The following is a 25,605-nucleotide window of genomic DNA, read 5'->3' as shown; positions in this document are numbered from 1 at the left end:
CAATATGTTACGAATTGCAATTCATACAATATGTTACTAATTTGCAAAACATATATTTTACAAATTCCATCTATGGCAAAGATACTTATGTTTCCCCTTTCATCTGTGTCTGGTGTTAGCTAGTTACTGGCTAGCTAGGTGTTCAGCCAGCATGGAACAAAAGCGGGGGAAGGGTTGTTCAAAACTCTTACGCAGTTGTCAAGTCAACACATCCATCAGTGCTGCTGTGAACCGGATCACAAGAGACATGCCAAACGGAAGATGTATAAAAAAAAAAATGTATATCATTGATGCAATTTCATTGTTGTTTGAGTTGCTTTGTGTATCACCAATTTGCTTGAGATGATTTTACTGCAACACAACACTTGTCTTTGAGAGATATAATTAGCTCAATATTTGTTTAGCAAGTTGAGGATAACATAGAGCAGTTATGTTATGTTGGCCTGATAATAATGACAGTAAAGGGGCCATCTTTGTAATGTCCAGGCCTCCACTCTGGAATGTTCCGATAGAGCTTATTAGGTGGGTCAAGGGCCTGCAGAGTGTTAGTTCCATGATACTGAAAGCTACCTTAACCTTGTGTCTTGTGTGTGATTCTGTTTTATCACTGCGAGCGAGTGTACTTTTAATCTTAATGCCTCTTTTGTGTTTCACAGCTCCATGGAGTGTTGAGAGTAGTCATGGAGCCATTGCTAGGTGACATGCCCCTTGTCGGAGCTCTGTCCCTGTTCTTCCTGAAAAAACCTGTAAGTTCTAGCCCTTGTATACACTTGACACACACTTCCTCTTTCTATCATTTGGATTTCAGGCCAGTTGCATCGTCAGCTGCTTGCAGGACAGTTGTTTGACAATGGGTATTTTATCACTGTCTTCCTTCCTCTAGTGCTGAGCCTCCAGGCCTCTGTACTGCCTAAACATTTGGCCGATTTAAGTCAGATACGAGTCCCCAGCGGAGACACTGGAGCCTTAAATAGACACAGATCAGGCTAGTCCTACTTTGGTGGATTTCTTATCACTGCCTACACCAGCCTCAGTGCAGACAGCAGAGAGGGGAAGCAGGAGGAGAGTGTGTAGTGGCTAGACTGTAAATCACAGTGTTGTTACATGGTGCTGTGAGAGCAGACCACAAACTCTGGAACAGCAACTCCTGTTTCTGTAGCCTTGGGCATGCTATATCTCTGTTATCTGTCATCCAAAAATGGGAAAACAGCTATGCACATTTATGGAAGAAAGGTTGAGGTAAAGGATAAAAAGGATTGCAAAGATCATAAGTGACCCTCTTTTCATTTATGTAGGGAGACAGACTATATAAAATATTCTCCAGAATGCATCACAGTGAAGGGGACAACCCTTCATTCTCCTCCTTAAATGGTTCGATCTTGACTGCCAAATAAAATAAAAACATTCTGACACAACTAGTGGATAGGAGGAGACCATATTAGGCGAAGCCCTTATCCGTGCTGTGTTGCCAGAACTGGAGGGAAAACAGCCTTAGGAAGGCTACGCAAGATCAGGAATGCACAGCTGCAAAGTCCTGTGTACGTGGTCTCTTAAGGTTATGCTTGGAGAAGAAGCTCTAATTGCCCCACCATGCACTCAAAAAATGCTGGAATAATCCAGCACTAGGTAAATAGTGGACAGAACACACATTGGGTTATTTTGATCCAGCCAGTTGGGTCACTTAGTTGGGTGGTTTTCTTTGAAGACTGGAGGCGTTAAGGTTGAGCACTGACACTTTCGTAGCTTTAATGAGTTCCCCACTTTGGTATAATCAAAAAATATATATCTTATTACATTTCTATTAAAATATGTAATGTGAAACTTAACGTGATGAACAGGAATGACATTTACTCTCAAGGGCTGTCTAAAATGAACTATCTGAAAGCCATGCCCCCAATAGGCCATGCCTCCTAAAAATAACCTATGGATTACATTAAAAAGACCCAACTGCTGGGTCATCCCAGCATGAAAGTGAATAAAATAAAATACAATTGTATTTGTCACATGCTTCGTAAACAACAGGTGTAGACTAATAGTGTAATGCTTACTTATGGGCCCTTCCCAACAATGCAGAGAGACATTATTTTTTAAATAATAGAAAAATAATAACACAAGGAATAAATACACAATAAGTCATGATAACTTAGCTATATACACGGGGTACCAGTACTGAGTTGATTTGCAGGGGTACGAGGTAATTGAGGTAGATATGTACATATATGTAGGGGTAAAGTGTCTAGACAACAGGATAGATAATAAACAATAACAGCAGCGTATGTGATGAGTCAACATAGTTTGTGCAAAAAAGGTCAATGCAGATAGTCCAGGTAGCTATTTGGTTAACTATTTAGCAGTCTTATGGCTTGGGGGTAGAAGCTGTTCAGGGTCCTGTTGGTTCCAGACTTGGTGCATCGGTACCGCTTGCTGTGCGGTAGCAGAGAAAACAGTCTATGACTTCTTTTTAGGGCCTTTCTCTGACACCGCCTGGTATACAGGTACTGGATTGCAGGGAGCTCGGCCCCAGTGATGTACTGGGCCGTACAAACCTTTTGTGGATTTGAGGGCCAATGCCAAATCTTTTCAGCCTCCTAAGGGGGAAGAGGCCTTTTCGTGCCTTCTTCATGACTGTGTTGGTGTGTGTTGACCATGATAATTCCTTAGTGATGTGGACACAGAGGAACTTGACGCTCTCAACCCGCTCCACTACAGCCCCGTCGATGTGGATGGGAGCGTGTTCGGCCCTTCATTTCCTGTAGTCCACGATCAGCTCCTTTGTCTTGAGTTGAGTGAGAGGTTGTTGTCCGGGCACCACACTGCCAGGTCACTGACTTCCTCCCTATAGACTGTTTCAAAGTCGTTAGTGATCAGGCATATCAAATCCCAACCCTACCCTCCCCATACCCATATCGAGCACGCCCCCATCCACATCGACAGGGCTGTAGTGGAGCAGGTCGAGAGCTTCAAGTTCCTCAGTGTGGATAGGTGCCACAAAGAGGGACTTAGGAAAATTACAATTGGCCCAGAACAGGGCACGGTTGGCCCTTAAATGTACACAGAGAGCTTACATTAATAATATGCATGTGAATCTCTCCTGGCTCAAAGTAGAGGAGAGATTGACTTCACACTACTTGTATTTGTGAGATGTATTGACATGTTGAATGCACCGAGCTGTCTGTTTAAACTACTAGCACACAGCTCAGACACCCAGGGTCTTCACAGTCCCCAGGGTCAGAACAGACTATGGGAGGCGCACAGTACTACATAGAGCAATGACTACATGGAACTCTATTCCACATCAAGTAACTCATGCAAGCAGTAAAATCAGATTTAAAAATCAGATAAAAATACACCTTATGGAACAGCGGGGACTGTGAAGAAACACACACACGTGTGATAACATGCTCACTATACACACACGTACACATGGGTTTTGTTTGTAGATATGTGGTAGTAGAGTAGTGGCCTGAGGGCACACTTAATGTGTTGTGAAATGTATTGTTATGTTTTTTTTATTGTGTATAACTGCCTTAATTTTGCTGGACCCCAGGAAGAGTATCCTTGGCAGCAGCTAATGGACTGTAATAAATACAAATACATACACTGATACATCACACTCTTTTCCATCTTTGAGCCCACCCGTCTCTTTTTTCATATTTTTGTTTAGTCTGATGTTTTGTTTTGACTCCTGTTATTTTTTTATTATTTTTTTATTTCTACAATTGTAAAGCAACTTTGGGTCCTTGAAAAGCGCTATATAAGTCCCTATTATTATTATTATTATTATTATTATTATTACCACCATCGTGTCGTCAGCAAACTTAATGATGGTCTTGGAGTTGTGGGTGAACAGGGAGTACAGGAGGAGACTAAGCACGCACCCTGAGGGGCCCCCCTGTGTTAGCAGATGTGCTGTTGCCTACCCTCACCACCTGGGAGCAGCCGGTCAGGAAGTCCAGGATCCAGTTGCAGAGGGAGGTGTTCAATCCCAGGGTCCTGAGCTTAGTGATGAGTTTGGAGGGCACTATGGTGTTGAATGGGGAGCTGTAGTCAATCAACAGCATTCTCACATAGGTGTTTCTCTTGTTCAGGTGGGAGAGGGCAGTGTGGAGTGCAATAGAAATTGGGTCATCTGTAGATCTGTTGGGGCGGTATGCGAATTGGAGTGGGTCCAGGGTGTCTGGGAGGATGGTGTTGATGTCAGCCATGACAGCCTTTCAAAGCATTTAATGGCTACAAATGTGAGTGCTACGGGGCGATAGTCATTTAGACAGGTTACCTTGGCATTCTTGGGCACAGGGACTATGGTGGTCTGCTTGAAACATGTAGGTATTATAGACTCAGTCAGGGAGAGGTTGAAAATGTCAGTGAAGACACTTGCCAGCTGGTCAGCGCATGCTCTGAGTACATGTCCTGGTAATCCGTCTGGCCCCGCGACCTTGTGAATGTTAATCTGTTTAAAGGTCTTACTCACATCGGCAACGGAGAGCGAGATCACACAGTCGTCCAGAACAGCTGGTGCTCTCATGCATGGTTCAATGTTGCTTGCCTCAAAGCGAGCATCGAAGGCATTTAGCTCATCTGGCTGGCTGGTGTCACTGGGCAGTTCACGGCTGGGTTACCCTTTGTAATCCCTGATAGTTTACTAGCCCTGCCCTATCCGATGAACGTCAGAGCCGGCGCAGCAGGATTCAATCTTAGTCCTGTATTGACGCTTTGCCTGTTTGATGGCTCGTCATGAGTCGTAGCAGGATTTCTTATAAGCGTCCGGATTAGTGTCCTGCTCCTTGAAAGCGGCAGCTCTAGCCTTTTGCTCAGTGCAGATGTTGCTTGTAATCCATGGCTTCTGGTTGGGATATGTACATGCGGTCACTGTGGGGAAGACATCGTCGATGCACATATTAATGAAGCCGGTGACTGATGTGGTAAACTCCTCAATGTTATCAGATGAATCCCTGAACATATTCCAGTCTGTGCTAGCGAAACATTCCTGTAGCTTAGCATCCACTTCATCGGGCCACTTCCGCATTGAACGCGTCACTGGTACTTCCTGTTTGAGTCTTTGCTTGTAAGCAGGAATCAGGAGGATATAGTTATGGCAGATTTGCCAAAGAGAGGGCGAGGGAAAGCCTTGTATGCATTTCTGTGTGGAGTAAAGGTGATCTAGGGTTTTGTTGCCTCTAGTTGCGCAGATGACATGCTCATAAAAATGTGGTAAAACGGATTTCAGTTTCCCTGCATTAAAATCACCGGCCACGAGAAGTGCCTGAATGTGCATTTTCTTGTTTGCTTATGGCCCTATACAGCTTGTTGAGTGCAGTCTTAGTGCCAGCATCGGTTTGTGGTGGTAAATAGACTGCTATGCGAAATATAGATGAAAACTCTCTTGGTAAATATTATATTCTGCAGCTTATCATGAGGAATTCTAACTCAGGCAAGCAAAAACTTGAGACTTCCTTAACAGTAGAGATCGCACCCCAGCTGTTGTTAAAGGTCCCAAACAGTCATTCTGATTCCCATGCAGGGACGGCCTGTTCAATAGGGCGATATGGGCGACGCACTGCCAAACGGGAAAAGGAAGGGATTTTTTTTCTAATCAATTATATCACGGCAACAGTAGTTATCAGTGTTGTAATCTATACGTCTGATCTGCCACAGTGCCACACTGCCACTAAATGTCGAATCAGGCTAAAGTCGTGCTTCAAATGGCTCCACCCCCTTTTGGGGCGATTTCAGTCAGATTGAAAATCGCCCAGAATTTCTGTCATAGACTCCCATGTAAAATCTATTTTTTTCAAATTTCAGAGCTTTCAATACAATCTCAATGGGTGTCTGTGGGCTTGCACTTACGCGCTTTCGTCATACGTTACGTAACCATGAACGTAACTGAGAAAAGAGTGGATTGTTTGAAAGAAGTTCCTTTTTGTCGGCGAACAAATGAAGATAAATTGGCAACGAAACAATTAGGACCTCCCAGACCAAATTTAATAATTCAACAGGTTTCTACTAAAGGCGGAAAGTCCTACACCCGAGGATTTTCCAAAAATTGGTACGAACGAAAAAAGACATTGCCACTCACTCAACTGGATGACGAGGGATACAGGCTAGCTGTCCGCCGCCACAACGATGAGGTTAGTGTTGATAATCACAAGTTTACTGGATGTGGATATGGTGTAATAAAGGCAGTTTATTCAGAGGTAAATATATCTGGAATCGCGTTCACGGACCCGTTCGTCAAACTCTTAGGGAGCTATAAATTAAGCCCCATTACTTACCATATCAGATAAGAGAAATTGCTGCAGCTACATATATTTTACATCCTGGCCCTACATAGTTCACTATTTGCATCACTTACCAAAATATTACATGTGGTCATATATGCTTGGAAAGTGGAGATGCCATAGAACGTCAAAAAAGTAAACATTGCTGGAGACACATTGCCGTTTTGGAGAAGACATCGCGTTTGCTAGCGAAGAGATTTGTTGTGGCAAATGAACTTGGGCTGGGAATTGCCAGGAACCTCACGATAAGATATATGCATCAGCATTGCGAGTCTCATGATTCTATACGTATTGCGATTCGATACTGTGATTTTATTGCGCACCATATGTCTGTTGCAGAGGGATCAGAAAGCCATGAGAACGAGTTTTGATCAGTCATGGAAATAAAAGTGCTGAAAACAAATTGGCTCCCAATGTGAAAAGATTGAGAACAAGCTATGAAGGAACAATAATGGTGTTTTGGTGCAGGTACAGCCAACTAGCGCTAAAATATTGCGATATTGTCAATACAGTATATCGTAAAGTATCACTATGTAACTCGATTTCTTTCACCCCAATCCCTCAAATTAACGGTAAATAACTGAATTGTTTGCCCCACATTTAGCTAAGATGATTAGCTAGCCAGCTAAAATGTTTTAGTTAGTTAGCAGTCGCATCTACAATAGTTTACTGTCAATAACATGTCTCCAAAAATGACGTGGTGTCTCCAATTGTGTTGACATTTTACAATTGCAATGCGCATCCATGAGTATCCACTTTCTGTAGCTCAGCTGGTAGAGCATGGTGCTTGTAACGCCAAGGTAGTGGGTTCGATCCCCGGGACCACCCATACACAAAAATGTATGCACGCATGACTGTAAGTCGCTTTGGATAAAAGCGTCTGCTAAATGGCATATTATTATTATTATTATTATTATTATTATTATTATTATTATCTGAAGAGAGCCCCGAAACATTGTGTGCAGACATTTTATGCAATAAATGAAGTAGGTTCAATCTAGTAGTTCTGATCTTCTGATTGGTCCTGATGAGTTGGGCGAGGTCCCCTGCAGGCTACTGTCACTGTTGCATTGGCTCTGAGTCGGGTTCTCTGTCTTCAAATGTTCAGCCTAAGAGAGGGGATTTTTGTGTGTGTGTGTGTGTGTGTTTAACAGTGATGATGTGTGTGTGTGTGTGTTTGTGTGTGTGTGTGTCCTCAGAGCAAGAACTCGTGAGTTGGAAGAACTGAGAGGCCTATGGCGTGGGTGTTGTCCTTGGCCACCTGCTGACAAGGCTGACAAGATAGGACCCTTTTGTCCATTGTTATTGGATAGGAACAGAACTTATAACCAGCTCCTGACCTAAATAGATCTTAGCACAACATTTTACTCAACATATCATATTCCATATTCACTATAACAAATATATTTACTACGACATTAGCAAGAACCGCCACATCCTCAGCCGGCTAATCCAGTGTGTGAAGTTTTGCGGAGTGTTTGAGTTAGCTTTGCGAGGCAAAGATGAAACTGAGGGCTCCACCAACCCTGGTAAGCCAACACTTTTGAGATCAGTCAATAAATGCTTCTGGTATTGACTTATATGCTGCCCCTGTCTTCATGTTGTTGCTGGACATATCTTTTTTTAAATGTGTGTAGGTCACCTAAATCATCAGAAAAATTGCCCCTCCTGAGAATTTTTTCAGGAGCCGCCACTGTTCCCATGTAAAACAACCTTTTGAGTGACTAAAATACCACCCATAATATTTTTGGGGTATAGAAATTCTAAATATTTGCGAAAAATTACTTTTTCTCTCATGGCTAACTACCGGGAAGTTTGAAAAGACAGGCTGAGTTTGCGGGGAGCTTATATTCATGAGCTCACTTGAGTGACAGCTCTTTGACACAGCTATATCAAGAAACTTGGATATAGTGAGCAGTGTTGCAGTAAAATCATCTCAAGCAAATTTGGTGATACATACAGCAACTCAAAAATTGAAATTGCATCAATGAAGTAAACCAATTTTTTGTCATTCACAGCAGCACTGACGGATGTGCTGACATGACAACTGCGTCAGAGTTTTTAAAGACCCTCCCCCCCTTTTGTTCCATGCTGGCTGAAGACCTAGCTAGCCAGTAACTAGCTAACACCAGATGAAAGGGGAAACATATAAGTATCTACAGTCGTGGTCAAAAGTTTTGAGAATGACACAAGTATTGGTCTTCACAAAGTTCGCTGCTTCAGTGTTATGAGATATTTTTGTCAGATGTTACTATGGTATACTGAAGTGTAATTACAAGCATTCCGTTCCGTAAGTGTCAAAGGCTTTTAATGACAATTACATTAAGTTTATGCAAAGAGTCAATATTTGCAGTGTTGACCCTTCTTTTTCAAGACCTCTGCAATCCGCCCTGGCATGCTGTCAATTAACTTCTGGGCCACATCCTGACTGATGGCAGCCCATTCTTGCATAATCAATGCTTGGAGTTTGTCAGAATTTGTGGGTTTTTGTTTGTCCACCCGCTTCTTGAGGATCGACCACAAGTTCTCAATGGGATTAAGGTCTGGGGAGTTTCCTGGCCATGGACCCAAAAATTGTTTTGTTCTCCGAGCCACTTAGTTATCACTGTTGCCTTATGGCAAGGTGCTCCATCATGCTGGAAAAGGTATTGGTCGTCACCAAACTGTTCTTGGATGGTTGGGAGAAGTTGCTCTCAGAGGATGTGTTGGTACCATTCTTTATTCATGGCTGTGTTCTTAGGCAAAATTGTGAGTGAGCCCACTCCCTTAGCTGAGAAGCAACCCCACACATGAATGGTCTCAGGATGCTTTACTGTTGGCATGACACAGGACTGATGGTAGCGCTCACCTTGTCTTCTCCAGACAAGGTGTTTTCCGGATGCCCCAAACAATCGGAAAGGGGATTCATCAGAGAAAATGACTACCCCAGTCCTTAGCAGTCCAATCCCTGTACCTTTTTCAGAATATCAGTCTGCCCCTGATGTTTTTCCTGGAGAGAAGTGGCTTACTCGCTACCCTTCTTGACACCAGGCCATCCTCCAAAAGTCTTCGCCTCACTGTGCGTGCAGATGCACTCACACCTGCCTGCTGCCATTCCTGAGCAAGCTCTACACTGGTGGTGCCCCAATCCCACAGCTGAATCAACTTTAGGAGACGGTTCTGACGCTTGCTGGACTTTCTTGGGCGCCCTGACGCCTTCTTCACAACAATTGAACCTCTCTCCTTGAAGTTCTTGATGATCCGATAAATGGTTGATTTAGGTGCAATCTTACTAGCAGCAATATCCTTGCCTGTGAAGCCCTTTTTGTGCAAAGCAATGATGACGGCATGTGTTTCCTTGCAGGTAACCATGGTTAACAGAGGAAGAACAATGATTTCAAGCACCACCCTCCTTTTAAACCTTCCACTGTTATTCTAACTCAATCAGCATGACAGAGTGATCTCCAGCCTTGTCCTCGTCAACACTCTCACCTGTGTTAACGAGAGAATCACTGGCATGATGTCAGCTGGTCCTTTTGTGGCAGGGCTGAAATGCAGTGGAAAAGTTTTTTGGGGATTAAGTTCATTTTCATGGCAAAGAGAGACTTTGCAATTAATTGCAATTCATCTGATCACTCTTCATGACATTCTGGAGTATATGCAAATCATCAAAACTGAGGCATCAGACTTTGTGAAAATTAGTATTTGTGTCATTCTCAAAACTGTTGACCACGACTGTAGATCAGGACTGCCCAACCCTGTTCCTGGAGCGCTACCGTCTTGTAGGTTTTTGCTCCAACCCTAATCTAGCACACCTGATTCTAATAATTAGCAGGTTGATAAGATGAATCAGGTTAGTAACACCTGGGGTTGGAGCGAAAACCTACAGGAGGATAGTTCTCCAGGAACAGGGTTGGGCAACCCTGATCTAGATGAATAGTGTAAACCAGGGTTCTTCAATTCCGGTCCTGGAGGGCCGAAACACTTCTGTTTTTTATTTCTACCTGGTAGTTAATTGCACTCACCTGGTGTCCCAGGTCTGAATTAGCCCCTGATTAGAAGGAGAGGATGAAAAACAGAGGTGTTTCGGCCCTCCAGGACCGGAATTGAAGAACCCTGGTGTAAACTTTTAAGAAAGACACACACACCTCCCCCTTACCCAGGGCTGCCGACCGGTCTTGACGATGCATGGAAAAACCAGTGAGATGTATATTATCCATGTCCTTGTTCAGCCACGACTCTTGTCAGTCTCACTTGCGCCGTCGCTTCCTCTTTTGAGTCCCAGGAAAGGAATTATCTCTGAATCAGAGAGGTGCGGGGGGCTGCCTTAATTGACATCCGGTGCCTGGGGAGCAGGTATCTACAAAAGTGTCAGTGCTCAACCTTAACATGTGATGACAATACAACAGAACATGAACCAGAATGACATTTACTGACGGCCAAAAAGAATTACACTGAACAAAAATATAAACGCAACATGCAACAATTTCAAAGATTTTACTGGGTTACAGTTCATATAAGGAAATCAGTCAATATAAATAAATTCATTAGGCCCTAATATATGGATTTCACATGACTGGGCAGGGGCGCAGCCATGGGTGGGCCTGGGTGGGCATAGGCCTATCCACTTGGGAGCCAGGCCCATCCAATTAGAATTTGTTTTTCCCCACAAAAGGGCTTTATTACAGACATAAATACTCCTCACCACTTCCTTCCCCCCTGAGACGATCCCGCATGTGAAGAAGCCGGATGTGGAGGTCCTGGGGTGGCGTGGTTACACGTGGTCTGTGGTTGTGAGGCCGGTTGGACGTACTGCCAAATTCTCTAAAACAAAGTTGGAGGCGACTCATGGTATTAAATTCTCTAGCAACAGCTCTGGTGGACATTCCCGCAGTCAGCATGTCAATTGCACTCTCCCTGAAAACATGAGACATCTGTGGCATTGTGTTGTGTGACAAAACTGCACATTTTAGAGTGGCCGTTTACTGTCCCCAGCACAAGGTGCACCTGCGTAATGATCATGCTCTTTAATCCGTTTCTTGATATGCCACACCTGTCAGGTGGATGGATTATCGCGGCAAAGGAGAAATGCTCACTAACAGGGCTGTAAACAAATTAGTGCACAAAATCTTTTATTTCAGCTCATTAAACATGGGACCAACACTTTACATGTTGCATTTATATTTTTGTTCAGTATATTTGAAAGCCACGCCCCTACTAAGCCATGCCTCCATTCTTCTGATCTGACCCGGTGGGTCATAGCTCAGTACCCCACATCAATAACCCAACTAAGTGACCCAACTTGCAGGGTCAAAATAACCCAACGTGTGTTCTGTCCAATATTTATCCAAATTGGGTTGTTTTTATCCCAGCATCCTTTTTGTTGTAGTGCGCTCTGCCTGTTCACTGCTACAGTACAGTACCTGCTATATACGGCTTCTCTATTGCAGCACTGGTGAGACTCCGGCTTTTTGGGGTCTCAGCACCAGTTTTATACACAAAAGGCAACATATTTTGGCCAAACAATGGTACCAATCCATGCAGTGGAAATGCACCATATGGCTACTTTGATTACCTTGCAGTGTTCCAGTCAGTCCTTGCTCAAAACTATATCTGCTGCAATGAGAGAGAGAGAGAGAGAGAGGATACTTTTTCTGCCTTAGCTGTGGTGTCTCTCTTTTACCAAATATGCAGTGTGATTTCAAACAGGCATTGTCCCCCTTTGCTCTAAGCAGCAATGTTAACATTGTTATAACACTTTATATTCACAGAACCTTTAGGTAAGAGACTTTCCATGGAATAATACAGTCCCTGTTCTCAATAGACCCTGTGTGCATTCCAAATGGCATCATATTCCCTGTGTTGTGCGCTAGGGAATCTACTTAGGGAATAGGGTGCAGTTTGGGACAACAGCTCCTGTATATGGAAGTGGTTCAAGAGGATTGTTTTTGTAATACATCTTTCAGCAGGTTAAGTGTTTGTCCAATCTGTGGCCGGTATCTCTGGTGTCAGTGACCTGGGTATGACTCATATACATACTGTACAAGGCTGTGTGTCCCCATTTCAACAGTAGGCGAGATAAGAGACAGCTGAAACAAGTGAAACAATTAGGTACGGTATTTAACTATAGGGTAGCCTGGTGGAACCAACCTGATTGCTGCGTTCACCACAGAATGGTGAACTTAGCGGTAAAGCTAGTTCTACCAGGCTAACTATAGGGTACAATTGCAGCTAAAAACATGCTTGTGTTGACACACCATCTTGTCGTTTTTAGTGTGTAAAAATGTCAGGTTTATGATGAAATTGGTTTATTTAGCTAGAGGCAAAGCAATTAGCTTTCTTGGCTTCTGTTTCACTTTGCTGCACCCACCATTGTCAGAATGCTATCTTCTGTTTTTAATCATCAAGAGCTTTGCACCGACACACTGTCCCTCACTCTGATGACTGAGTCACACAACAATAAAGTTACGTGCTTGAATCAATCCCTACTCTTTCTGCCTGGTGTCCCTGTCTGCATTTTTCCCTTTTAAAAGATGTGGTTTGTTTTTAGATCACTTAAGTAAGTAAAAAGAAAAGCACTGGTGTGGCTAATTAATCTTTCAATGTACAGCATGTTCTTCCAGTTTCCAGACCGCTAAATCCTTTCTTTTGTTTTCATCTAGCTTCTGGAAATCAACTGGACAGGCCTCACCAATATACTAGACATTCCTGGGCTCAAGTAAGTAAACTGAGTCTCTTTTGTGCTCCGGCGTGAAGTTTCCCCTAGGTACAGCTCTAGGATCAGCTTCCCCTCCCCCAATTCTAACCACCGTTAGTGCACCGAAAATTCTCCAGTGTTAAGAAAAACACTGACAGTGTAAGAAATGGTCTAGTTTTGAAAGGACTGTATGGCTGATTTTAGTGGGAATGGTGATGGCCGCCAAAGGGCTTCTCTTTGATCACTTTGATCCGTTTTATTTTGGCAGAGGTCAGTCATCAGAGAACATTGATGTAATAGTATCTAGTATGGTTCTAGGAACAATGGAAAGAAGTGACAGTTAAACATAAATCCACAATAAGCTACAATTACCCTGGCACAATTAATCAATACACATTTCCCATATAATGCTACTCAAAAGGGTGCTATAAGTAGCAATACTGAAATGGCTTAAACTTACATGAACAATATGTAAAATGCTGAAGCTAAGTAGCCATAGGCAAGCAATAGGGCAGTAGAGCATCAAAAGTAATGTTCAAGAACATCATCTGATAACCCAGAAACTATAGAAAAAATCAAAGTACATAGGAAGACAAATCACTTGATCAATGACGCATACTGCTGGTCCATAGATGATGGCTGCTGTTCAATTAATTGTTTGGTGTGGTCAGAGAGGAAGAGGAAGAGAGAGGAGAAGGGTGCAATTGCGGCCTGCAATTCGGGGCGTTCCTGCAGGGCGTGCTGCAGTTGCACACTATTGAGAGAGAGGCCCAACTCGGCTTAAAATCTGTCTCCCTCCAGCAGGTGGTGTTTTTTCATTGTTTTGCCCACCAAGCAAGGAGTTTTTGTATGGAGGTCAATGAGTGTCGAATTTGGTCAACAAAAACATTTATGGCTTATTTCCTACTTATTTGATCGAATAGACGTTTCATAATGCTTTAGTTGTTTTGTTTGTTTCAATATCTCCGTTTGTGCATGTACATTGATTTATTGATTAATTGATAAATCTTATGCTACACAAAGAGAAATAACATACATTTTTCTAAACTAATCCAATCAGTTAGTTATATTTTTTGCACCCGTAACTGAAATGTTTGTTCCAGTTTAAATGCCTTAGGTAGTCTCCTCACAATGTTTGTAACATGACACTCATTGTGATTGGTTGCAGGTTAATAAAAATTCCAACTGTTAGATAGCTTAGCTCTGTCTGGATTCAAATAGGAATTACTTGTCACTTTGCAACCCAGCATAATGTGACTTGCTGGTAGGTTTGCCAAATTCTGGTAACATTCCCAGGTTTTCCAGAATACATGGTTGGAAGTTTCTTGGAGCTGGAAGCAGGAAATCTGAAATCCTTCAACCAGGATTTTTAGAAAATCTGGTATTTTGGGGGTAATCGCTGGAATTTTACAACCCTACTTGCACTTTTAACTAAAGGTATAAAGGGTTACTTTACCGCTACAGTGACACGCTTTTGTACCCCTACAGGAACAAATCTAAACCTCATGGTTTAGATATGCTGGCTTGCAAGGTGATGTGTAATTCCCATTGGAACTGAGCCAATGTGGGGATATTCAACTTGTATTCAGAATACTGCCAGTGTTGGGAAGAATAAGCTATGAGACTACCTAAAGCATCTAAACTGGAACAACCATTTCAGTAAGGGGTGCAATAAGTCCAAGTAACATATTGGATTAGTTTAGAAAATGTTAGTAATTTATATTTGAGTAGCATAATATTAATTAATGAATCAACAAATCAATGCACAAACATAAATATTGAAACCTACCTGCAAAACAGCATGCTGGGAAATATGATAATGATTGGCATGGTTTTGGTTCAAAGTGATGTTTATGAGTTTCAGGTCCATGTATTAGGGTAAACTAGGCCCTCAAAATTAGGCCTTATGAAATACGTATGGTATTGTGTTACTTGTTAAATTTTTTATGATGACATATTCATTTAGGATCTTACTTGGTGAAGTCCACAGGACTGAAAATGTTTGAATGCAACAACTATGTCTCTGTCACTAACAAATACAGTCATGGGTGGCAACTCTGAAATGTACTCGTAAGGCAAGGCGCTCTGCGAAATATTGGAATAAGGCTTTACACAAAGCAGTGTGTTAATTTAACACTGTCCCGGTGTCTATATGAGTCCAAATACTCAACACTTTCAGTGTCAATTTCAATTTTTTTAACACTGGAGAATTTTCTGTGTGGGGAAAATCTAAAACGTACCCAAGATCAACATGTAGGGGCAACTTCACTCTACACCCTCTTTTGTCAGGCCAAGCTTTCACTACTTTCAGGTGTGATTAGTACCCATACAGGTTTTATAGTAGGTATTTTCCTCTTGGGGTTGTTGTATGTGATTGGAGCGTTTTTTAAGGTAGCAGGAGGACGACAGCTAGAGTGACCATCGCCCTATGGCTGTTAGGCTTTCAGTCCATGAAATGCTCATAGCAACACATGCCTGCCTGGCAGGGCTAAAAAAAAGCTCACACAGCTTAGAAAGCAAGATGGTTTTTATGTTTTTTTCATTTGTGCAACTAATCTCTGACTTTATAGATATTTAAATTGCGCCACTCCACCAACTCTCTGGGGTTGCTAAAATAATCTTCATCCGCACATCTCTCAACTCTAAAATGATGTGGTAATGGGGAGGGGACTTGGGGATTTCTTAGGGCTCATTTAAATGAAAGAGCACATTGGATGATCTGCTTATTAAGAGTAACTGTTACACTTTAGTGTAGAATAAAGTAGACTGTAAAGAGGCATTGGCTAATAAGTTTGCACTTTTCTTGTGTTATCTTTAAATTGTTTTGGGGTATGGCAGTGCTACTACTTGCATTGAATTGAATTGAATCCCAAAAGGGGAAATTGGATTTGTCACCACTCACTAGCAATACACAAACAGCAACAACAAACACATCAGAGTCACATAGACACATAAAGGCGGCAGGTAGCTTAGTGGTTAAGAGCGTTGTGCCAGTAACCGAAAGGTCGCTGGTTCTAATCCCCGAGCCGACTAGGTAAAAAATCTGTCTGTGCCCTTGAGCAAGGCACTTAACCCTAATTGCTCATGTAAGTCACTCTGGATAAGAGCGTCTGCTAAATGACTAAAATGTAAATAAATAGAGCACTGATTGCTGGTGAAACAAGCACAATTCATGACTTCCATAATGGATTCAATAGAATAGATTTCCCTCTTCTGGTAAAGAGACCAATACAATGTTCTCATGGCATTCAAAGAGCAGATAACCTTTGCCTTCTCTGCAGACCAGGCATAATTTGTATTATCCACAGTCAATTCTTAGTTTTTATATTGTTGTGAGTTGACAGTGGCTTCTGGTGTTTAAACCTTATGTTAACGCTACTGCGGCGGTGGAAAATGTCCCTAATAAAGATTTCATGATACAGCCACTCTCCTCCTCACAGTCTATTGATTTAGACACGGGTGTTGACACATCCGCAGCTCAGTGATGGAAATCATCTCCCTGATTCTACAGAGCATAACCGCCCATCCCCCCACTGCTATTTCTCTGTAGGGGTGTAATAGATATGTGTAGTCAGTACACTGTGAGCCTGTTTGTGGAGGCTCAGTGGCACATGCCCGGTTCATGGGCTAGGGGGTGGGGGATGGGGGGGAGGTGTGCCTGCCTCTGGGTTAGTGATAGGACAGGACAGGCCCGGGCAGCAGAGAAATGACAGTCACAGAGACAAGCTCTCAACCACAAGCGATAGACAGTGCCAGCTGTATGTTGGAGGGGTGGAGTCTACTGTATCACAGAGTAGATAAAACCACCCATCCCCTCCAAAGACCCCCCCCCCCCTCCTCTCTCTCTCGCTCTCTCCCTCTCTCTCTTTTTCCCTCTCTCTCGCCCTCTCACTCTCATATCCCCTTGATGTTATTCAACACAGGTTGTCTGACAGTTGTGGTGTAGTGTTATTATTTTTTTTGTATGACCTAGCTCTGTGTCCCACCGCAAGGTCAGGGGAACAATAACAGCTGATACTGCATGAAGCTCTCTACACGGTGTGTGTGTGTACGTGTATGTGTTACACAAGAACGATCACATACTAAAGAAGAATCATGTTCCCTGTAATGCTGCTTAATCTGCCCCCAGAGAAGTGCTCTAGCTTTCTGCTCAGCTGCAAGAGAAATTATAGGATAAAATGATAAATATGTTTCTTGAGAAGCCTTCTTAGAGAAATGAGAGAGAAAGAGTGAAGGAATGGGTATATAAAAATATATGTTTCATTTTTACAGATTGCTTGAACCCTCTCATAAATGTATTTATGTTTACAGAATCAAACCCAAGTGGATAGCTTAAAGGTTAACAGAAAATCTCTCATCAGTTACTAGACCACTCTTAGCTATCGATTTCCCTTACAAGGCATTGTAATTCTCAGGTCGTAAGACCTCCTGCTCAGTGACATCCTCACTGCTAAGTGTTGACTCCCCAGGGGATCACAGTGATATTTTGAGGTTTGTAATTTACTCCAACAACATGCTTGAACCCCTTCCAATAATTATATCCAAAGGTCGTACTCACTGACTGTGAGGTTTGTTGTGTTTTGTTTTTCCCAGTGGCTTCTCAGACAGTCTGATTCAGGACATCATCTACAGCTACCTGGTGTTGCCCAACCGCATCACTATCCCACTAGTGGGAGATATAGAACTGGCTCAGCTACGCTTCCCTATGCCAAAGGTACTGCAGCCCTTCATCTATCCTATATCTAATCATACATCATTATCATATTTCACACATTAATTAAAGGAACACATATTTTTCGGATTTTGTTTAGTGTTATGGCATGCACAATTTTTGAGACCATATCAACAGTGGACTAATAAACAAAATACTAAAATATGTTTTTGTGGAAAGTAACCCTTTAATTAACAGTGTTCGTATTAGCAGAGCACACCCGTCTGCCACCAAATCCATCATCACATTTTTTGTGGACCCCAGTAAGAGTAGCTGATGCTTTTGCAGCGGCTAATGGGGATCCTAATAAATACCAAATACCAAATATTCTGCATGTATGATGATCCTGATAGGTAGTGATGGGGAAACAAAGCTTCCTGAAGCATTAAGGTTTTCCAGCCAATTGTGTCAAAAAAAGGTTAATTACTCAAGGCTTTGATGAACACAGTGTACACTAGTGGCACCTGCTGGTCAAAATAATTTGGAACAGCCAAATTATTATAGACGACGTCCCACACTCCGTATCGCATGCGCAGCGTAGTGTTTTTGTCTTCTACCAAACCAATACCAAACCAATCAGGTGGTTGTTCGACGAAACGACACTTCGGACGTCATTGATAATGTGCTTCTGATAAATTGATACAGGCATCGGCACACTGCTTCAAAGTACATTGCTTAGCGATTTCGATACATGCCTCGGAGCTCCGGTATCAAATATAACATCACTACTTATATCCTTATTGTGCTGTTTGGTTATCAGTGAAGCAGTGATTGCGTTTGACTCAGCTCCAAGGCCTATGGTTCCTCTGTTCCTCTGTTTGGTCTTAAAGGGACATTTAACTCATAAAATAACGTTTGTCAAATTATTTCAAACCTCAAAAGTAGACTAATGTCAAGATGAAACTATCTTCCACTAAATTGGTTTCTATGTAGATCCAGCTATTTGCCTTCACCCCAAATGAATAGAAAATATACGCATCCTCTAATTCCCTGGTTTTATTGAGTGCTTATCTTTTCCATTCATTTGTGGTAGAGGCCTATAGATGGATCTACACAACCGATGTTGTGGTACATGGTTTCATCTTGACTAAAGACTACTTTAGAGGTCAGAAATCATTGGATAAACTTTTATATGAAAGTGCAATGTCCCTTTAAAACCTTTTTACTGCAGTGGGCTAAATCAGGGTCACACAGAGTGATTCTTATACACCTCACACATGGTTATGGGCTTAAAAAAAGAAGACACCTGTACCATGTCAGATATAGAGTTGAAATGTATTCAATTTTGAGTTTGCATCCCAATATTACACTTTATATACATCACAGAAGACTGAAATATAGCGAAACTGTTTGACATAAACACTGGATTTTCTTCAGGTTTTTTAAGTAATCTTTATTAATTATGAAAAAATATTAAAAATATTCCACCCATGAGGCCAAAGAGGGCGCATTCGGTCATTGACTACAGGAAAGAGCTACAGTGTCGCTGTGTACTATTTTAAAGTGTCCATTTCCTGAAGTGTCCCTTTGCTGTGTGTGTCACCAGGGAGTCCTGAGGATTCACTTCCTGGAGGCTCAGGACCTGGAGGGGAAGGATAAATTCCTGGGCGGGCTGATCAAGGGGAAGTCTGACCCCTACGGCGTCCTCCAGATTGGCAACCAGCTCTTCCAGAGCAAGACGGTCAAAGAGAGCCTGCACCCCAAATGGAACGAAGTTTACGAGGTGAACAAAATATACTGAAAAATTAACTCTTCCAATGGAACATCAACCAAAACCGCAAAATATGGTTATATTATACAATAACTGCCTCAGGGGCAGTAACATCAATGATATCTGCCCCTTCTGTGCTAACTACCCCAGGGATATTAATATAGGGTATGTAGAACCAGATACAACTTACATGTACACTACCGGTCAAAAGTTTTAGAACACCTACTCAGTCAAGGGTTTCTGGTGGCTATTTGAAGAATCTCAAATATAAAATATATTTTGATTTGTTTAACACTTTTTGGGTTACTACATGATTCCATATGTGTTACTTCATAGTTTTGACATCTTCACTATTATTCTACAATGTAGAAAATAGTGGAATTTCTTTCCTTCTTAATGCATTTGAGCCAATCAGTTGTGTTGTGACAAGGTAGGGGGGCTATACAGAAGATAGCCCTATTTGGTAAAAGACCAAGTCCATATTATGGCAAGAACAGCTCAAATAAGCAAAGAGAAACGACAGTCCATCATTACTTTAAGACATGAAGGTCAGTTAATACGGAACATTTCAAGAACTTTGAAAGTTTCTTCAAGTGCAGTCGCAAAAACCATCAAGCGCTATGATGAAACTGGCTCTCATGAGGACCGCCACAGGAATGGAAGACCCAGAGTTACCTCTGCTGTAGAGGATAAGTTACCAGCCTCAGAAATTGTAGCCCAAATAAATGCTTCACAGTTGAAGTAACAGACACATCTCAACATCAACTGTTCAGAGGAGACTGTGTGAATCAGGCCTTCATGGTTGAATTGCTGCAAAGAAACCACTACTAAAGGACACCAAAAAGAAGAAGAGACTTGCTTGGGCCAAGAAACACGAGCAATGGACATCAGACCGGTGGGAATTTGTCCTTTGGTCTGGAGTCCAAATTTGAGATTTTTGGTTCCAAACGCCGTGTCTTTGTGAGACGCGATGTTGGTGAACGTATGATCTCTGCATGTGTATTTCCCACCGTAAAGAATGGAGGAGGAGGTGTAATGGTGTGGGGGTGCTTTGCTGGTGACACTGTCTGTGATTTATTCAGAATTCAAGGCACACTTAACCAGCATGACTACCACAGCATTCTGCATCAATACGCCATCCCATCTGGGTTGGGCTTAGTGGGGCTGTGTAAGTGCTATTTTACCAAGAAGGAGAGTATTGGAATGCTGCATCAGATGACCTGGCCTCCACAATCCCCCGACCTCAACCAAATTGAGATGGTTTGGGATGTCGGACCGCAGAGTGAAGGAAAAGCCAACAACAAGTGCTCAGCATATGCGGGAACTCCTTCAAGACTGTTGGAAAAGCATTCCAGGTGAAGCTGGTTGAGAGAATGCCAAGCGTGTGCAAAGCTGTCATCAAAGCAAAGGGTGGCTATTTGAAGAATCTCAAATATATTTTGATTTGTTTAACACTTTTTGGGTTACCACATGATTCCATATGTGTTATTTCATAGTTTTGATGTCTTCACAATTATTCTACAATGTAGAAAATAGTAAAAATAAAGAAAAACTCTTGAATGAGTAGGTGTTCTAAAACTTTTGACCGGTAGTGTACATATTTCCAACAGTCCAATATTTCCTCTTATTTTTGGCTTTCATGCTGTTTTACCCACCATGTCATTTTTTACAAGCCCTTTGGCTGTATTCAATGTGAACTACCGTATCTGAGATTGTATTGAGTTATGTCCTTGTCCTTGTCAGGCCCTGGTATATGAGCACTCAGGTCAACATCTGGAGATTGAGTTGTTTGATGAGGACCCAGACAAAGATGATTTCCTGGGGAGGTAAGCTCATATCCTGCACTGTAAAACCATCCTGTTATTTTCACGGTAAATTACTGTTTATCGACTGTATCTTATTGTATAAGCTGAATACAATAGATTACCGTAAATTACAATACATTGTGGGAAAATGTTCAACAGCCGGGAAATATTTGATGTATTGTGGACTTTACCGTAAAATATTATATGTAAAATACATTAGAAGTTCACTTACTGTATTTGTGAATGTTCAAAATAGAACACCACACAAAAAGCACAAGGTCAAAATCAAAGCACATCCTCTAAAGTAAGATAATTTTTTTGTTGTTGCTGTATTTCAAATGACTTGTAATTCCACCCCAAAGTAAACAGTAGCTTACCGTATTTCTGGAGCAACAAAAACCTTTTGACCACTAGTGGGTACATGTTATTGTTGTTACTGGCTCATTAACATATTTTGAGGCGTGCCAAGTATGAGGCTACATTTGTGCCACCCATTAGTGAGAGTGCTGTACCAATTTAACTTATATTTGGTGGCAGCAAGTCTTAAACCTTTAATGGTTGAGTATTTGCCATCTCCTTTGGTCTGTAGTCACTGCCAGTTTGGAAGCTTTTGTTTAGTGATGGGAAACCGAGGCTTTCTGAACCCTTTGGGGCTTACACCAAATTGTGCCGAGAAACAGTTCATTACTCTGAGCTTTTAGCTAGTGATGGAGAAACTAAGCTTCCTGAAGCCTTGAGGTTTACCAGCCAATTGTGTCAAAAATAGTTTCATTACTCAAGGCTTTGATCAACACATTGTACACTAGTGGTACCTGCTGGTCAAAATAATTTAGAGCAGCCAAATTATTATAGACGACGTCCCACACCTCCTAGCGTGTGTGCAGCGTAACCTTTTTGTCTTCGACCAAACCAATACCAAACCAATCAGGTGGTTGTTCGACAAAACGAAGCTTCGGACGTCATTGATCACCTGCTTCTGATAAAGTGCTGCTTTGAAGTACACTGCTTAGCGATTTCAACGTGTACCTTGGAGCTCCGGTGTCAAATGTAACATCACTACTTTTAGCACAGTGCACATTAATGACATCTGCTGCTCAGGAATAAATATCAGCATGTTTGATTTTTATATAGACTAGTTTTTCCATTGTATCCATTGAAACTTTGTGGTGGAATGGATAGGTGCGAGCGTTGGTACGTACACTACCGCTCAAATGTTTGGGGTCACTTAGAAATGTCCTTGTTTTCGAAAGAAAAACAATTTATTTGTCCATTAAAATAACATCAAATTGATCAGAAATACAGTGTAGACATTGTTAATGCTGTAAATGGCTATTGTAGCTGGAAACGGCTGATTTTTTAATGGAATATATAGGCGTACAGAGGCCCATTATCAGCAACCATCAGTCCTGTGTTCCAGTGGCACGTTGTATATGCAAATCCTAGTTTATCATTTTAAAAGGCTAATTGAGCATTAGAAAAACCCTTTTGCAATTATATTAGCACAGCTGAAAACTGTTGTGCTGATTAAAGAAGCAATAAAACTGGCCTTGAGACTAGTTGAGTATCTGGAGTATCAGCAATTGTGGGTTCGATTACAGGCTCAAAATGGCCAGAAACAAATAACTTTCTTCTGAAACTCATCAGTCTATTCTTGTCCATTAAATAGTACCCGCATAACACCAGTCTAAACGTCAACAGTGAAGAGGCGACTCCTGGATGCTGACCTTCTAGGCAGAGTTACAAAGAAAAAGTCCAGTGTCTGTTCTTTTGCCCATCTTAATCTTTTATTTTTATTGGCCAGTCTGAGATATGGCTTTTTCTTTGCAACTCTGCCTAGAAGGTCAGCATCCCGGAGTCGCCTCTTCACGTTTAGACTGGTACTATTTAATGAAGCTGCCAGTTGAGGACCTGTGAAGCGTCTGTTTCTCAAACTAGACACTCTAATGTATTTGTCCTCTTGCTCAGTTGTGCAACGGGGCCTCCCACTCCTCTTTCTATTCTGGTTAGAGCCAGTTTGCGCTGTTCTGTGAAGGGAGTAGTACACAGCGTTGTATGAGATCTTCAGTTTCTTGGCAATTTCTCACATGGAATAGCCTTAATTTCTCAGAACAAGAATAGACTGACGAGTTTCAGAAGAAAGTTATTTTTTTCTGGCCATTTTGAGCCTGTAATCGAACCCACAATTGCTGATGCTCCAGATACTCAACTAGTCTCAAGAAAGCAACCTTGCATCGAAGAACACATCGGCACCATGGCGAAATCAGTGGGATCTCTCATTTTGCAGCACACGGTTAAAAAAAGCACGTGATCAATGACATCCGAAGCTTCGTTTGATCACATGCTTTTTTGAACCGTGTGTTGCAAAATGCGAGATCCCACTGATTTTGCTGCGGTGCCGATGCGTTCTTCGACGCAAAGTTGCTTTCAAACACCGACCTCTACTGGACACCTTATTTACCAATTTACTTAGATTGTCTTCAGTTTACAGTATCTAAATGGTAGCTTAGTTTACAGTACCTAAATCGTTGGGATTTTGCAACACACGGTTCAAAAGAGCACGTGATCAAACAAAGCTTCTGATGTCATTGATCACGTGGTAATGTTACTTTGAACCTATCCATCTATGCTTTGAAACGAGCAACGTAGTTTAAAAAAAAAAAGATTTTTTTTACAAAAGACGTTGGCTCCATTGTATGATTTATAAAAAACTGCCTATGCCTATCGAAACTCATAATTTAAAAGTTAGAAGTACAACGTAGCCAGTGTTTCAAATAAAACTATTTACAAAAATAACACATCTTTATGGGGATTCAATCCTGTGCCTCTACAAGACAAGAAACTCACTCACCACTGCTCTACAGGCTGAGCCAACTGTAAGGTGAGAAATAGAGAACACTGTACGTAGTGTCTGTACGTAGTGTCTAGTAGAGGTCGACGTTTTGGAAGCCACAGCGGGATCCACTGACTAAGGGGTCAAACAAAGCTTTGTACATCATTTATCACGTGGTAACTTCTTGTCAACTTTGCTTTTGGATTGAATGAGACTTTTTAGACTCACTTTTACAGATTAACAAAAAACTTTGGATCCATAATTTGATGATTACCAATAACAACTACTACAGCTGTTTAATTTACAATCACTGTAAAAAAATAAAAATAAATTGAAATAGGCTCTCTCAAGATTCAATACTAGTGTGCTACAATTTCATGATAGATTTGTCTGCTGTGTGGCTCTACGCCCCGAGCTATCTTTCCACCTGCTAAGAAGGTGAAATATCTAGATAAAGGAAAAAGCTTCCAGCAGAGGTCGGCGCTCTCAGTTCCGAGTTCTGACACCTGTCAGATGGTAGTGTGACGTACGAAGCTTCAACCGTCATCATCACGTGGTATTATTACTTAGATACAAGCATCGGTACGTTGTGTCGAAAACTGCATCGAAGCGTCAGAGTTACGGGATCAGTCATCCCATCACTACCTTTGTTAAGGCCTCTAGAAGTGCAAGTGATATACTGCACTGTACTGTTGTTTTACAGTAACTTACAGGTATCCAGTTGCCTGTAAGGTACCGTAAAAACAACAGGAAATTGTTTACAGTGTGTCTTTTTCTCATCACCCCATGCTCAAATGGCTTATTAGTCCTCTGCATTGTGAGTTAATGTATCCAATATCAAGCAAATTATCTTATCTAGCCGAAAATATATCACAAACTTAGCTCTGGTCCAGAGTGTTACGTACGGCTTGCTGATGCCGAGCCTTCAGTTTTAGCAAACAGCACGTAACGCCCTGGAGCAGAACTATCGCAACCTCCCTCCTATATGTCACAGTGAAGGGTGGCCCATTGAAAGAGAGAAGAGACACATTGAAGTATCTGTGATGTACTAAGTATCTGTGATCAGTGTACAATAGTCACATTAGGAGTTGGATCAAAGCTCTGCTTCTTGGGCCTCATCCCAAGGGGATAGCATAGCATAGCACCCAGCAGGGTGCTGGCTGCGTCCCAAATGGCACCCTACTCCCAATGTATTGCACTACTTTTGACCGGAGCCCTATTGGCCCCTGACTGGGTCGGAGTGCCAACATGCTGTATCAGTGAACCAATTTGGCTTCTGTTGTGATTAATCCTGCCTACTGATTTCTTATCCAATCTTTGTGTCTTCGATTGCAGCCTGATGATCGATATGACGGAGCTTCACAAAGAGCAGAAGGTCGATGAGGTAAATCCACCAGCTGATCCGATATATTTTTTCATCTTCAAATAAATGTGGTTAAAAGAAGAAGAAAAAACATGAAAATAGAACAAGAGGCTTGGCTTCAGTTCTGCACTTGGATAGTGATTTTGCCTTACTATATTATCTGCCTTCGTCCATTTGAAGATATTGTGTTGTCATCCATCACTACTACAGTTGAGATTTAGGGTATGTAGG

General features: G+C 41.9%; 1 protein-coding gene across 1 annotated transcript in view; it reads left to right on the top strand.

Annotated features, from left to right (window-relative positions):
• Nucleotides 1-25,605, top strand: part of LOC311144386 (extended synaptotagmin-2-A-like) — a 64,126-nt gene that overhangs the window by 6,575 nt on the left and 31,946 nt on the right. Inside the window, exons 6-11 of the mRNA XM_084180402.1 lie at nucleotides 657-746; nucleotides 12,920-12,975; nucleotides 17,548-17,668; nucleotides 19,212-19,388; nucleotides 21,120-21,202; nucleotides 25,347-25,395. Of these exons, the coding sequence (XP_084036528.1) occupies nucleotides 657-746; nucleotides 12,920-12,975; nucleotides 17,548-17,668; nucleotides 19,212-19,388; nucleotides 21,120-21,202; nucleotides 25,347-25,395 (576 nt within the window). The remainder of the gene's footprint in view (nucleotides 1-656; nucleotides 747-12,919; nucleotides 12,976-17,547; nucleotides 17,669-19,211; nucleotides 19,389-21,119; nucleotides 21,203-25,346; nucleotides 25,396-25,605) is intronic.

This window comes from Coregonus lavaretus, assembly GCF_964263955.1.
Source record: "Coregonus lavaretus genome assembly, chromosome: 2".
NCBI lineage: Eukaryota > Metazoa > Chordata > Actinopteri > Salmoniformes > Salmonidae > Coregonus > Coregonus lavaretus.
Note: the sequence above shows the minus strand (reverse complement) of the source record. Positions and strands in the feature narration are given on the sequence as shown.